Source organism: Beta vulgaris, chromosome 8 (genome assembly GCF_026745355.1).
Source record: "Beta vulgaris subsp. vulgaris cultivar EL10 chromosome 8, EL10.2, whole genome shotgun sequence".
Lineage (NCBI taxonomy): Eukaryota > Viridiplantae > Streptophyta > Magnoliopsida > Caryophyllales > Amaranthaceae > Beta > Beta vulgaris.
This window is the reverse complement of record NC_079209.1, coordinates 37,218,831-37,231,206: the sequence shown is the minus strand read 5'-3', so window position 1 is coordinate 37,231,206 and position 12,376 is coordinate 37,218,831. Positions and strand designations below refer to the sequence as shown.

General features: G+C 33.2%; 1 protein-coding gene across 2 annotated transcripts; it reads left to right on the top strand.

Moving 5' to 3' along the window:
* Nucleotides 1-1,809: 1,809 nt before the first annotated feature.
* On the top strand, nucleotides 1,810-6,398 carry LOC104901394 (NDR1/HIN1-like protein 6). Of its 2 annotated transcripts, XM_019251371.3 has the most exons (2): nucleotides 1,810-1,968; nucleotides 5,481-6,398. In XM_019251371.3, the coding sequence occupies exon 2, from the start codon at nucleotides 5,570-5,572 to the stop codon at nucleotides 6,221-6,223; it is 654 nt and encodes a 217-aa protein (XP_019106916.1). In that variant the 5' UTR covers nucleotides 1,810-1,968; nucleotides 5,481-5,569; the 3' UTR covers nucleotides 6,224-6,398. The 2 variants fall into 2 exon arrangements, with proteins under 2 accessions (XP_019106916.1, XP_010687265.1); XM_010688963.4 differs by lacking the exon at nucleotides 1,810-1,968 and having other exon boundaries at nucleotides 5,224-6,398.
* Nucleotides 6,399-12,376: the final 5,978 nt, after the last annotated feature.

Genomic DNA, 12,376 nt, shown 5'->3' with positions numbered 1-12,376 from the left:
GCCCATCTCTCCTCCTCCACAAATTGAGCCCAGTCCGTCTCCTTCACAAAATCCCCCCCCCTTGCCTATGTCCGTTTCAACCCCCCCACTGGGCCTGGCCCAATGTTTCCCTCGCCCGCTAATAGTTTTATACATATTTCTTTTTTAAAATTATTTTTTTGTAAGCATTTCAATTCTATACAAACTTAAAAATTTTTAGGCTCTAACTATCATTTTAGAGAAAATTAACTTATGTAGTTTCAGGACACCTAATATAACAATCCTGAATCCAAATTAATGGATTGAGAGTTGAAGAATACAATCCAATCCATTGACGAAATAGTTCGAGTAATTAGGTTCATTTCGTGTATTTCCACAACCATTCAAAAGAATTGAGGAAGTTTTATGTATGAAATGGTGTCAACCCAATCCATTCTTGTGCATGATCAATTTGTATGGATTTCCATAATTGACGCAAGCCTTTAGAATCTGAGGATTAAACTTCTTGTAATACTAATGGCCAGTCTTTTTTTTTTTTTTTTTTTCATTTGTTATCTTGTTAAAGCGTCCATTATGTAAGTAAAAACTGTCATATCTTACGCAATTTCTTCTTCAGTCCAAACCATTCGCTTAGCACTGGAGTAAATGCACAATGGATTTTCTACAGATAAATGGCGGATCTTCGAACTTCTATTATTGGGGGCCAAAAAAAATTTCAAATTACATATATGAAAGTCTACAACTATAAAACATATAAATTTTATTATCAGGTCTAAAGTAAATAAATAAATATATACTATATCAAAATAAAGTAAACTATAAATTTATTTGTACACCTCATAAGTAATAAGTCTTAGCACAAAGACGAAATAGAAAAATCAAAAGTTTAAAGTTTTAAATAACATTAGGTAAAACATGTATAAGAAAAATTAGATAAAGATTAAAAAAACACAATAGGTTTAATTTCTAAATGAAAAAAAAAAAACACTTCAAAGAATGGAGAAAAAGAACAAGAAAAAGAAAGAAGTGCTTTTCATACGTGGGTTGTGGGTTTCTCTCATTTTGGGCTACAGTGGTATAGTATTAATGTGCAAGTCAGTGATATACCTACAATTGTTTATTAAAGGAAGTACACACGGTTCACCAAAAAAAAAAGGAAGTACACAAATATGGGTCAGTTCACTATTTATAACATCAATATGTGGGCCCAAGTATTTTCTCTTTCCCCTTCATAAGACACGGTGGGTTACATATTCTCATGGCTCATGTTTTGTATTCCTATTTTTGAGCTTTTTTTTTATTGCGCTAAAATAGCAAAACCTTATTAGATTTTTTTCCAAAACCTTTTGGGGGCCAGGCCCAGTCCTGCCCCCAAGAAGGTCCGCCCCGCCTGAGATAATTATCTTAAGCCACCGATATCACCAATGCGCAAAATAATTATTTACCTATTTTATAGAGTACGCAAGATATAATGACATGTACTGCACATACATAGCATGAAATATGTGTTTCCATTTCATACAATGTGCACAAAATAGTTGCATTCTTAAACGAAGTATGGCATCAAATATCTTACAAATTGCACGAAATTGCAAAGTTTTGATAAAAAATCGGCACACTAACATTTAATTCGAGTATCACGTGGATTATAATAAACAACACAGATTATTAGCATAGACAGTCTAATTTTAATATAAAATTAGACGAATTTAAAACTAAGTGAAACTATTGAGTCAGACCGTCTGACCCAATGTGTTTGGTCGGACGGACTGAGCCCAAATATTTTCACAGAAGAGAAGGTATTCACTCACATATTCTCTCTCTCCTCTAACTTCACCACTCTTTTTTTCACTCAAAACCTTATATATAAACACTCTTAATTATGCCTCTATACTTCTTTCACAACAATCATCAATGGCGACATCGAAGGGAGCTCAAGCGGTGAAGTATCTCAACACTACTCCTGGACACCGCAACCGCCGCTTTGTGGTATTACTTTGTTTCACTATAAGTTTCATTTTCTTGTTTCAATGTTTTCCTTTTTGTTTGACAGGAATATTTGATATGTTAGAATTAATTATGTGCAATGTAAATCATTTGCACAAAGAATTGAAGAGCTCGAAATCGATGTCTTTTGAAATTTAGATACTATCAAGGCTGAGCCCTCTTCTGGCTCCTCTTTTTTCTTGGATTGTTTGACACAATTGAGAAATAGTTTCTCATATATACATCTGGAAAGAAGTTGGAGAGAAGATGATAATTCTAATACAAGGAGAGGAGATGAAGACTAACTGAAAAAAATGAAAACTAACTGAAAAAAATGAAGACAAACTGAAAAAAAATGAAGACTAACTGGAAAAAAATGAGACTAACTGAAAAAATGAAGACTAATTGAAAAAAATTAAGACTAACTGAAAAAAATAAGACTAACTGAAAAAAAAATGAAGACTAACTGAAAAAAATTAAGACTAACTGAAAAAAAAAAGACTAACTGAAAAAAAATTTAAGACTAACTGAAAGAATAATAAAACTAAGAATCCAATTTACTTTCAGTTAGACCTAAGTTACTTTCAGTTAGACCTAAGTTACTTTCATTTAGAGGTAACTTACTTTCATTTAGACCTAAGTTACTTTCAGTTAGACCTAAGTTACTTTCATTTAGACCTAAGTTACTTTCATTTAGACTAACTGAAAAAAATGAAGACCAACTGAAAACGAATTAAGACTAACGGAAAAAAATGAAGACTAACTGAAAAAAAATGAAGACTACCTGAAAAAAATGAAGACTACCTGAAACTCAAGTGAAGTGGTCCGACGAGAATATTGTGTCACTATCCCTTCTCTTCTCCTTCCTTTTTTTTTCTTGATTATCAAACTATAAAAGATAATTTCAAGAAACTAACTTGATAATCTTATCGAACGGATTAAACTAGTCACTAAATGGATTAAAGAATGTCATTATTGAATGGATCAAACTGATCACAAAATAGATTAACCTGGTCCCTAAATAGATTAAACTAGTCACTATACCAAAAAGGTGGCAGGTTCTCTCCTTAATATTGGGGTTGGACTGCGTGCACCTAATTTTAAGTTAAAATTAGGCCCCTTTTTAAAAACCAACTGAATAAACAATTCGACTTGCATAGACCAGGTTCACATTAAAAATACTGTGTATCAGACCCAGACACGTGACTCCCGACAAACCTTACTCACTCTCACTTTTCAAAATCTGCGATTTTCTTTCTCTCTTCAATATTTCCAAAATCGAAGATTCTCCCGCTCTTAAATTTCTACAAATTATTTTCTCTCTTCAATCAAATTATTTCTCAGTTTCATACAAAATCTAAATATACGTACATCTCTTTCAGAAATAAATTATTATTCTTATTTGATTCAATAATTGCAACACTATATTGATTCAAAATTGATTCTTCAACAATTTCTACTTCAATTGAGCAACTACGAGAAATTCATGGAAAATTCGAGTTTAATTGAGCAAATAGATCTCAACTAGAGTACTGTAGCATCTAATATAGACGACTTAAATCAGAGCATTGAAGTATTCGACGACGAACGACATCACAATTCAGTACAAATTGAGCATCAAGATCCAATCGTAATAGATCTCAATAATACACCAAGTTTTGAAGGTAGCAACATCAAACTCAATAATTACATTCGTTTGAATAAGCAAAACAGTAACACTATAATTTTCTGTAGAAAATGTGGAGTTGTTTCATGATGAGCTCGAAAATCAAGTTGACGAACAATATGCTATAATATCAACTGACGAATCTAATTCAGCTGTCATTCCAGGTAAGTTTAATAAACACATTATATCATATAAAATACACAGAAACACACTATACCATATAAACAAAATATTACGTACACGATAAAACATATATCACAACTTACGTACACTATGAAACACAAAAATAGATTGTAGTACACAAATACACTATATCACAAAGACATACACATATCATAAATAGATACACTATATCAGACAGAATCACACTATAGCATATATAGAAAATATTATGTACAAAAACAAGCTATAGTACACATATACATATACTATATCACATATACATACATCATATTTTAAAGGAAAGTTTCATAAAACAACCTTTTATAATAAAAAAAAATAAAAAAAACTACCTTTTAAAATTTTCTTTCAAAAAACTACCTTACATAACATATTTGTTTCAATATACTACCATTTTCTCAAATGGGGTTTAATCACTAAGCGCTTGTTCTCTTCGGCATAAAACAACTGAACTGAACTAAAATGAACTGAACTGATTGGAGCTGAATTGAATTGAACTGATTGGAGCTGAACTGAACTGAATTAAATTGAATTGAACTAAACTGAATTAAATTGAATGTAATAAATATATAAAAAATATTTAAACAATAATAATATGAATATTAAATAATAATTATAATGATAAGTAATAATAATGAATAATACTAATAGTATTTTGGATATTTTTAAATGATAATTATAAATAAATAATATTAATAATCATATAATAATAATAATAATAATAATAATAATAATAATAATAATAATAATAATAATTAATGATAATTATTTTATATTATTTGAGTCACCGTAAATTGCTTTTCTTTCTTCCCCTCTCGTTTCTCTCTTCTTTTCTCGCTACTCCATCGGCAGCAACATCTATGGCGATTGTTATTTATTAATTAATATTAAATATAAACGTAAAATGATATTACATTGAAAGAAATTTGTTATGTAAGGTAGTTTTTTGAAAGAAAATTTTTAAAAGGTAGTTTTTTTTTGAAAAAATCTGATTATAAAAGATAGTTTTTTTGAAAGTTTCCTTTTCTTTTACAATATACTGTATTAATTAATTTGGAACAAGTTTAACTTCCTCTAAATGGACTCGACTATTTTTAAATTAAAAATATAAAAGCGTCGTGAAAAGAATATACATGCGTAATAGGAAAACAAAATTGCAAGTTTATTAATGATCAATGATGGCATGTAAATAATCCTATTTTTAAAAGAAAAAAAGAACATCCAAAAATACATTTGGATATGTTTAAAACAAGATTGGAGCTATCATTAAAAATCGTGCATGTTTAGTGAAAAGAAGAGGGATCAACTTCCTCTACATCATTTCACTTTTTCATATCCATTTATTATTCATTGACCATAATGACATGAGGCAAATATTGTAGAGAAACGTATGAGGACAAATTAAATGAGACAAATTCCTAGCTGAACTACTCACTAACTTAAGTTTCATCGCGGCTCTATATTAGGTAAAAGAGAAAAAGAAGTCATGAAACAGACCACCTAACCAAAAAAAACAACTCCTCCTTTAACGCAACTAAACATAAAATCCTTAACGTAAGTCGACCAGCATACCTATTTTAAGTAAACTGTTTATCTTGCTTTACGTTCAGCTTTACCAGATAATAACAAATATTATTACCACTATCATTCATATTTGCAATGCCTTCAGATGATATACCAGTTAGAGTTAACCAGAGAATTCATCCAACTTCCATTATCATAGACAAGGCAGCACCAAAACCAAAAAAAGGCGACGCAATGCCGCGGAATCAATCTGCTTTCCAACGACCATTACCACCAGTTCTGTCTCTGGCTACACCGCCCAAGAGGCGAAGCTGCTGTTGCAGAGTCATTTGCTGCATCTTTTCTCTACTGCTTGTCCTGTTACTCGTCGTTGGCATTTTTGCCCTTGTTTTCTACTTAGTCTTCCACCCTAAAGTCCCTGACTACTCGATTGATCGACTAAGAATAACCGATTTCAGGCTCAACTTGGACCTTAGCCTGTATGCCAGGTTTAATGTCAGAGTAACAGCAAAAAACCCGAACAAGAAGATTGGGATTTACTACGAAAAAGGAGGGAAAATGAGCGTTTGGTACAAGGACACTAACTTATGTCAAGGCCATTTCCCAGCATTCTATCAGGGTCCTCTTAATACAACAGCAACTGATGTCACCCTTTCAGGGCAAAACCAGTATGGGAACACTTTGATGCAGGCGTTGCAGCAGCAGCAACAGACAGGAAACATCCCTTTGGACCTCAAGGTGGATCAGCCTGTTTCGATTCGAGTCCAAAGTATGAAGCTTGGGAAAGTGAGATTTTTGGTTGACTGCAAGTTGACAGTGGATAACTTGAGCTCTACAAATCTTATTAGTATTAAAGCTAGTAGTTGCAGAATCAGGGTTAAACTTTGAATCAGTTGGTTTTTCCTATCTTTTGGCATATTAACAATTCAGAAATAAGTAGTCAATTCTTTTTTGTATCATTTGTTATGTGTTCATGTATATCTCACCTTTTTTGTTATCATTTTCATTTTGTTCTTTGTCTTATCATTCATTTATCATATTTCAGATGGAATGCTATTCCTTTTTATGTACTTTAACCTATATATGACCTTCCCCTAATTGCCTATGTTAAATATGGGCCTGGGCCACACCTATCACAAGGAGAGAGAGTCCACTTCACAACACAAAGGAGGTTCCACCTTAAAACCATATGGCAATAAGGAGAGTAACCCCTTTGCATGATAAAGTGAACCTATGTATTTTCAAATCTATAATTTCTTCTCTTCAGTATATTAGTTTTTGTTCCTTTTTTTTCATTTTCGTTTCGTTCTTTTTTTTTGTTTTGGGTTTAGTTGCATTGTAGATCTATAATTTCTTCTCTTCTGTATATTTGGGTTTAGTTGCATTGTAAATCTATAACTTCTTCTCTTCTGGATTTGGATGGTTTACTTTAAAGTTTAATGCAAATGTTAAAATTCAGAAAATGTGAGATTAATATATGAGTAAAAAAATGTCAATTTTTTTTTTTTTTTTTTTTGGTAGGAAGGGCTGCGCTTTTTAGGTAAAAGCGCATCCCTTCTAAGCTTGAAGGGCTGCACTTGAAAAGCGCGACCCTACTTAAAAAGTGAAGGGCTGCTATTGAAAGGGATGCTGTCAAAAAGCGCAATCCTAAGGGCCTTTTTTAGCGCAGCCCTTCCTTATTTTTCCACTAGTGATAAGAGTCAAAATTTGAGCACTAGACATATGACGTATAATTGTTTTTAGTTGCAAAATTTAATTGGTTTAGTTTCTGTCACTTGAGTCTCTCACCCGTCACCATTCTTTCTTTCTTTTTTTTTTTTTTTTATACTTTTCAAAGTTAAATTCTATGAACAAAATAAAAATTTTGTTAACTTTATTTATGATATCTAATATTATAATTTTTTAGTTGATTTTTGAATTAAGTACAGTACTTCATTAATTGTAAAGAAAGTGGACACTTTGATTTCAAGTCAATTTTTTCATAGGTTGTAGTTTGTAAGTGAATTTTTAAGTTTTTTTAAAGTTTCCTCATTTTAGTGATTTGCATAACATAAATTATGCAATTTTATGAATTTAGTTGACTTGTGAGTAATTATTATAATTATATTTTTGGTATTTTTGTTTGAAGCCCCCTTTGATTTGTAAGTGAATTTGTAATTTAGAATGGAAAGGGGTAACATAGTCTCTTCATTCGGGGACACCATAGATCCCCCCTTCCCTTATATAATAGAGATGTGTTGTACTTTAATTCTTGAATGATATTTTACATAAACCTTTTTACCTTGATAATTAATCGCTATTATATAATAGAAAAAGATAGGTCCAAATATATTTAAAAGTTTAATTTCATTATATATAGGAAACACTATAAAAAGTAAATAATTTTTTTCGTTGTCTAACTTCCAAATTATGATTTAACTACAAATACACCTCTATTTTTTTTATCATGACCCACCATTAATTGTGAATAGTTCTTGAGAATAGTGATTTGTAAGTAAATTTTTGTAAATGTTTTTGTATGTATTGACGTTCTAGGTTATTAGTTTTAGTTTGTATGTTAATTTTAAGTTTTAATAAAGTTTTCTGATTAATTTGCGTGATTTTTATAACGTGATTTTCTCAATTGTATGAGTGATTTGTAAAGTTTCTTCTTTTAAGTGATTTGTGAATGAGTGTTGTAAGTTAATTTTCGATAGTTTTCTTTGAGTGTCGATTTTGATTTTGATATTCCTTTTGTAATTTAAAAAGGAAAGGGGGGCAAAATAGGCATTTCAAAAGAGGACACCATTGCTCCCCCCCTTCCCTTATATAATAGAGATACTAGGCTTTTGTGCACGCGACGCGTGCGTGAATTATTTTAGCGATTATTATTAAAATTCATCTCAATGTGATTTTAAAAGATGTAATTTACAATCATCATAGTTCTAATTAAATATCATGTGGTGTAAATACAAAATATAAAAATTACTTGATGAAGAAGTTGTTTTCTTGGTATTTTTATTACTTATTAATGGATGTTGGTATATTGTTATTGCATTTCAAAGTTTAGGTAAAATTAAAATTTTATGACTTTGGTTTTGTAATTGATTTGAAAATTGCTTTAGTTATGTTAATTATTTGTTCTTCAATCATAAACTTTTTTCTTTCAATACACATTTTTTTATGAAAGTTTATTTTAGCTACTTTGAACTTCCTTTGATATACATATTTTAAATTAGGAAGGGTAATGATTGAGAAAAAAATCTCAAAATCTTAATAGGTAATCTTTTTTATTGAATGAAAGGTTAAAAAGTTTTTTTCAAAGGGGAACACCATAGCTCCCCTTGGCTTATATAATAGATATATTCTATGTTTGTTGTACCCTCTACGACCTGTACTATCTAGAATTTATTTTAAAAAAACAAATTTATTAATGGCACTCAATATTTGAAATAAACAACATTTGAGAAATTAGTATAACAATTAATATACATAAGCCAACAAGTAATTCCTATCAACTTCTCACTTCACATCTATACTAATTTAATTGAAAATTGAAACCCCAACAAAAAATTCTACATACAACAATACGTCAACCTCACATGCAAAACCAAAAAACCTATCAAATCTCCCATATAAAAATATACGAAAAAACAAATGGATTTTTTAACTAGAATAATACAAACTTTAAGTAGTTCGCTCGTAATAATACAATCTTTAGATTATTTTTTAATAATACAAACTTCACACCAAAATTCCTACAACAAGACAAAATCGGAGGTAACCTGATAAACAAGTATAAAGAGACACGTGTCACCATCTCGTTGGTTGTTTTTAAAATTTTGTTAAAATAAAAAATAATTTTCTTTCATCTTTTTCTCTCTCTTCCTCACTTCCCCTCCACCCCTCCCCCTCCGGCACCCCACCACCCGCACTGACCACCCCCATCCCCACCGACCACCCCTACCGGCCACCCCTACCGGCCACCCCAACTGACCCCAACCACGCCTGCCCTCCCCCACCCACCCCACCCGTACTTCCCACCCCCACCACACTTGTACTGCCCTCCTCCACCCCACCCGCATTGGCCACCCCGTCACACACGCTGGCCACCCCACCCCCCACCCTCCCCAACCACCAGAAACACCGCGTTTGCCCTCCCCCACCCCTAAAACACTACGTCTCCTCTCCTCTATCCTCAAAAACACCACCTTTCCCCATCCCAACCACCGATAACACCACATCTCCCCTCCCCCACCTCCGAAAACCACCAAACACAGCCACCCCAGCTTGAAAAGCAACCAAACCAAGCCGCCCCCGCCCCCGAAAACCTTCGTCGTCTCTTTCCCCCATCATTCTCCTCACTTTCTCTCTCCAACTTTCTACCGCCTTACACATCACCGGCGAAAAATGGGGTGCCATAAGAATCGCGCCACCACCACATCGTCTCTAAAGAAACCCTCGGACAAACCTCCGCCACTTCTGCCGATTTCGACGCTGAATCAAATGAGTCTCAGGCGAGGGGTCGTCTCAGGGGTGGGGTCGGGCTGGGGGTGGACTAGTGGGGGAGGTGGTGGACTGGTCAGGGGTTCTTTTCGGGTGGGCAAGGGTGGGGGAGGAAAGGGAAATAGAAAAAGCTTTTAAAATTTTTTTTACCTGTTTTAAAGGTCACATGTAAACTTGTCTTGCTGTAGGGATTATGGTGTGAAGTTTGTATTATTAAAAAATAATCTAAAGGTTGTATTATTACGAGCAAACCGCTCAAAGTTTGTATTATTCTAGTTAAAAAATCCAAAACAAATTCCACAAACACAAAGACAAAGCATAAGGATTCCATCTAACATATCAATAAACAAATACCTCAAATTTCACCATTCAAACAAAACTGTATTAAAAACCCAAAAACACATGAAAATAAAATAACAAAAAAACCCCACAAAAGTAAGAAAATAGAACCTGCCAACAGAAAATAAAATCCAGTTTCTCCATTCTCTCTCTATTTTCTCGAGAACTTCCTTCCCTAGTTCTTTCAAACTCAACTGCAACTTCATCTTCCTTTCAGAAATTGAGTCAAATTTAGATTATAAATTCGTAATCTCTCTCCTCTGTATGGGTTTTGGGATTTTCGTCTTTCTTAATGGGTTTTCAATTTCGATTTCGGATTCACTCAATGGTGAAATTGAAGAAATTCGAAATCTCTCTCTCTCTTTTTTTTTTTTTAAAAAAAGTGTGTTAATGGAGAAAGAAGGAAGGAATAATGAAGGGTTTGTGTCAGAGTTTTATAGGTGATTGAGATTTAAGAAGTCCCATAGGGGGAAGGAAACTCACTGTCAAAACTTATTATCTGGTGGTTCTAAAACCTTTGATTATTTTTTTTTTGCAAAAACTGGGCCCCTTATCTCATTGGGCCTTGGGAAACCGCCCCTTCAAACACCACTCAGGGCCAAGCCTGATGTTATCTGGTTGAGAATGTTGGATAACATCTAATTGAACGCAAAAAGATTTTTGGATCTGGTTCATCGTGTCCAACTGGGAGAAGGTCGGCGACCCGCCCGAGCAAGACGAGTCATATGTCTGGTTTGTTTTGCCCGACCGGGCGATGGTCCTCACGCCCAGGCGAGACGAGTTTTTCTTCTTCGCCCAATTTCTTGCTTGTGGGCCCGACCGGGCGCTCTCTGCCCGACCCACCCGGGTGAATCCTTTTTTATGTGGTTTTCGGATTTTCGCGTTTTATGCTGCTTGTTTTTATATTTTATATAAATACCTCCTTCTAAAAACTGAGATGATTATTAATTATTCTCTTGAACCCTAAAAACACAAGTCGACTTATTCTCTCTAAGATTTGAGCAGTTCTTGAGAAACTCTAATCCTTATCTGGGTGCACGGAGTTGGGGATCGTTGTGTGAACCTCGGGGGACGAACGTCATCAGGAATCTGCACCGAAGATGGCGAAATTCGTTTCTAAGGCAGTGACCTCTATATCACGGCGCAATGTTGTTCTTGTGGAATTCAAGGAATTCAATCAAGTTCAGTCAATTGTTATCTGTAAATAAGTTTCTTCTCTATATTGTGTATCAATATAGAGTATATATGTTTTTCATGAATACATTAATCTAACTTATATTTCCAGCAATTTAGAAACGAATTTATTCTGATTGTTGTATTCATGTTCATGTACAATTTATTCTAACCTAATTTCAATCATCTATCTTATAAAGAATCCTTGAATGTTGATTATTTGAATAGGTATGGTTAGAAAAATTAAATCTTGTGAATAGACTTATTAGGGAAATTTGTGGAGCGAAGTTATACCGTGGAACTGTTGGACATTGTTCTTAAAAATTGAATCTTTAAACTAATTGTTGCCATTAAAGTTACTCTTGTTGCCGTATTCCTTCTTTGTGTTCTCATCTTCGAAGAAGTTTTCAAATGAATTTGACGGATATTCAAGATTCTTATTATTTGATAAATAATTTCTGAGAATAATTGGAGGGTTTGTTATTGATGATATGCCTCGTCTATGGAGCAAGTTCCCAAATACTAAGCTTACAATAAATTAATTGTTTGAAGCAAAGTCAAACTTGAGTCCTAACTCCTAATTACGTGAAGTTATCATGGGTTTTTTATATTGATGCATTGTCAAGTCATTGATGCAGCATGAACTCAACCTCATGTTTACACTTCTCATGGAGTTCTTGATAGCAAAGAAGCTGCTATCAAATATTCAAGTCAATTGGGTATTGTAAATAAGACCTATTAGAAGGGAATTTTGCTCTTTAATTTAATTTAATTTTGTACCCTAACTTAGGGCCTGTTCTCTTCGGCATAAAACAGTTGAACTGAACTGAACTGAATTGAACTGAACTGAACTGAACTGAATTGAACTGAACTGAACTGAACTGATCTGAATTGAACTGATCTGAACTGAACTGAACTGAATTGAACTGAACTGAACTGAAATGAATAGTGATATGTGAGAGTAAAAGTATTGTCAAGAGCTGAACTGAACTGAACTGAACTGGTCTGAACTGAACTGATCTGATCTGAACTGAACTGAATTGA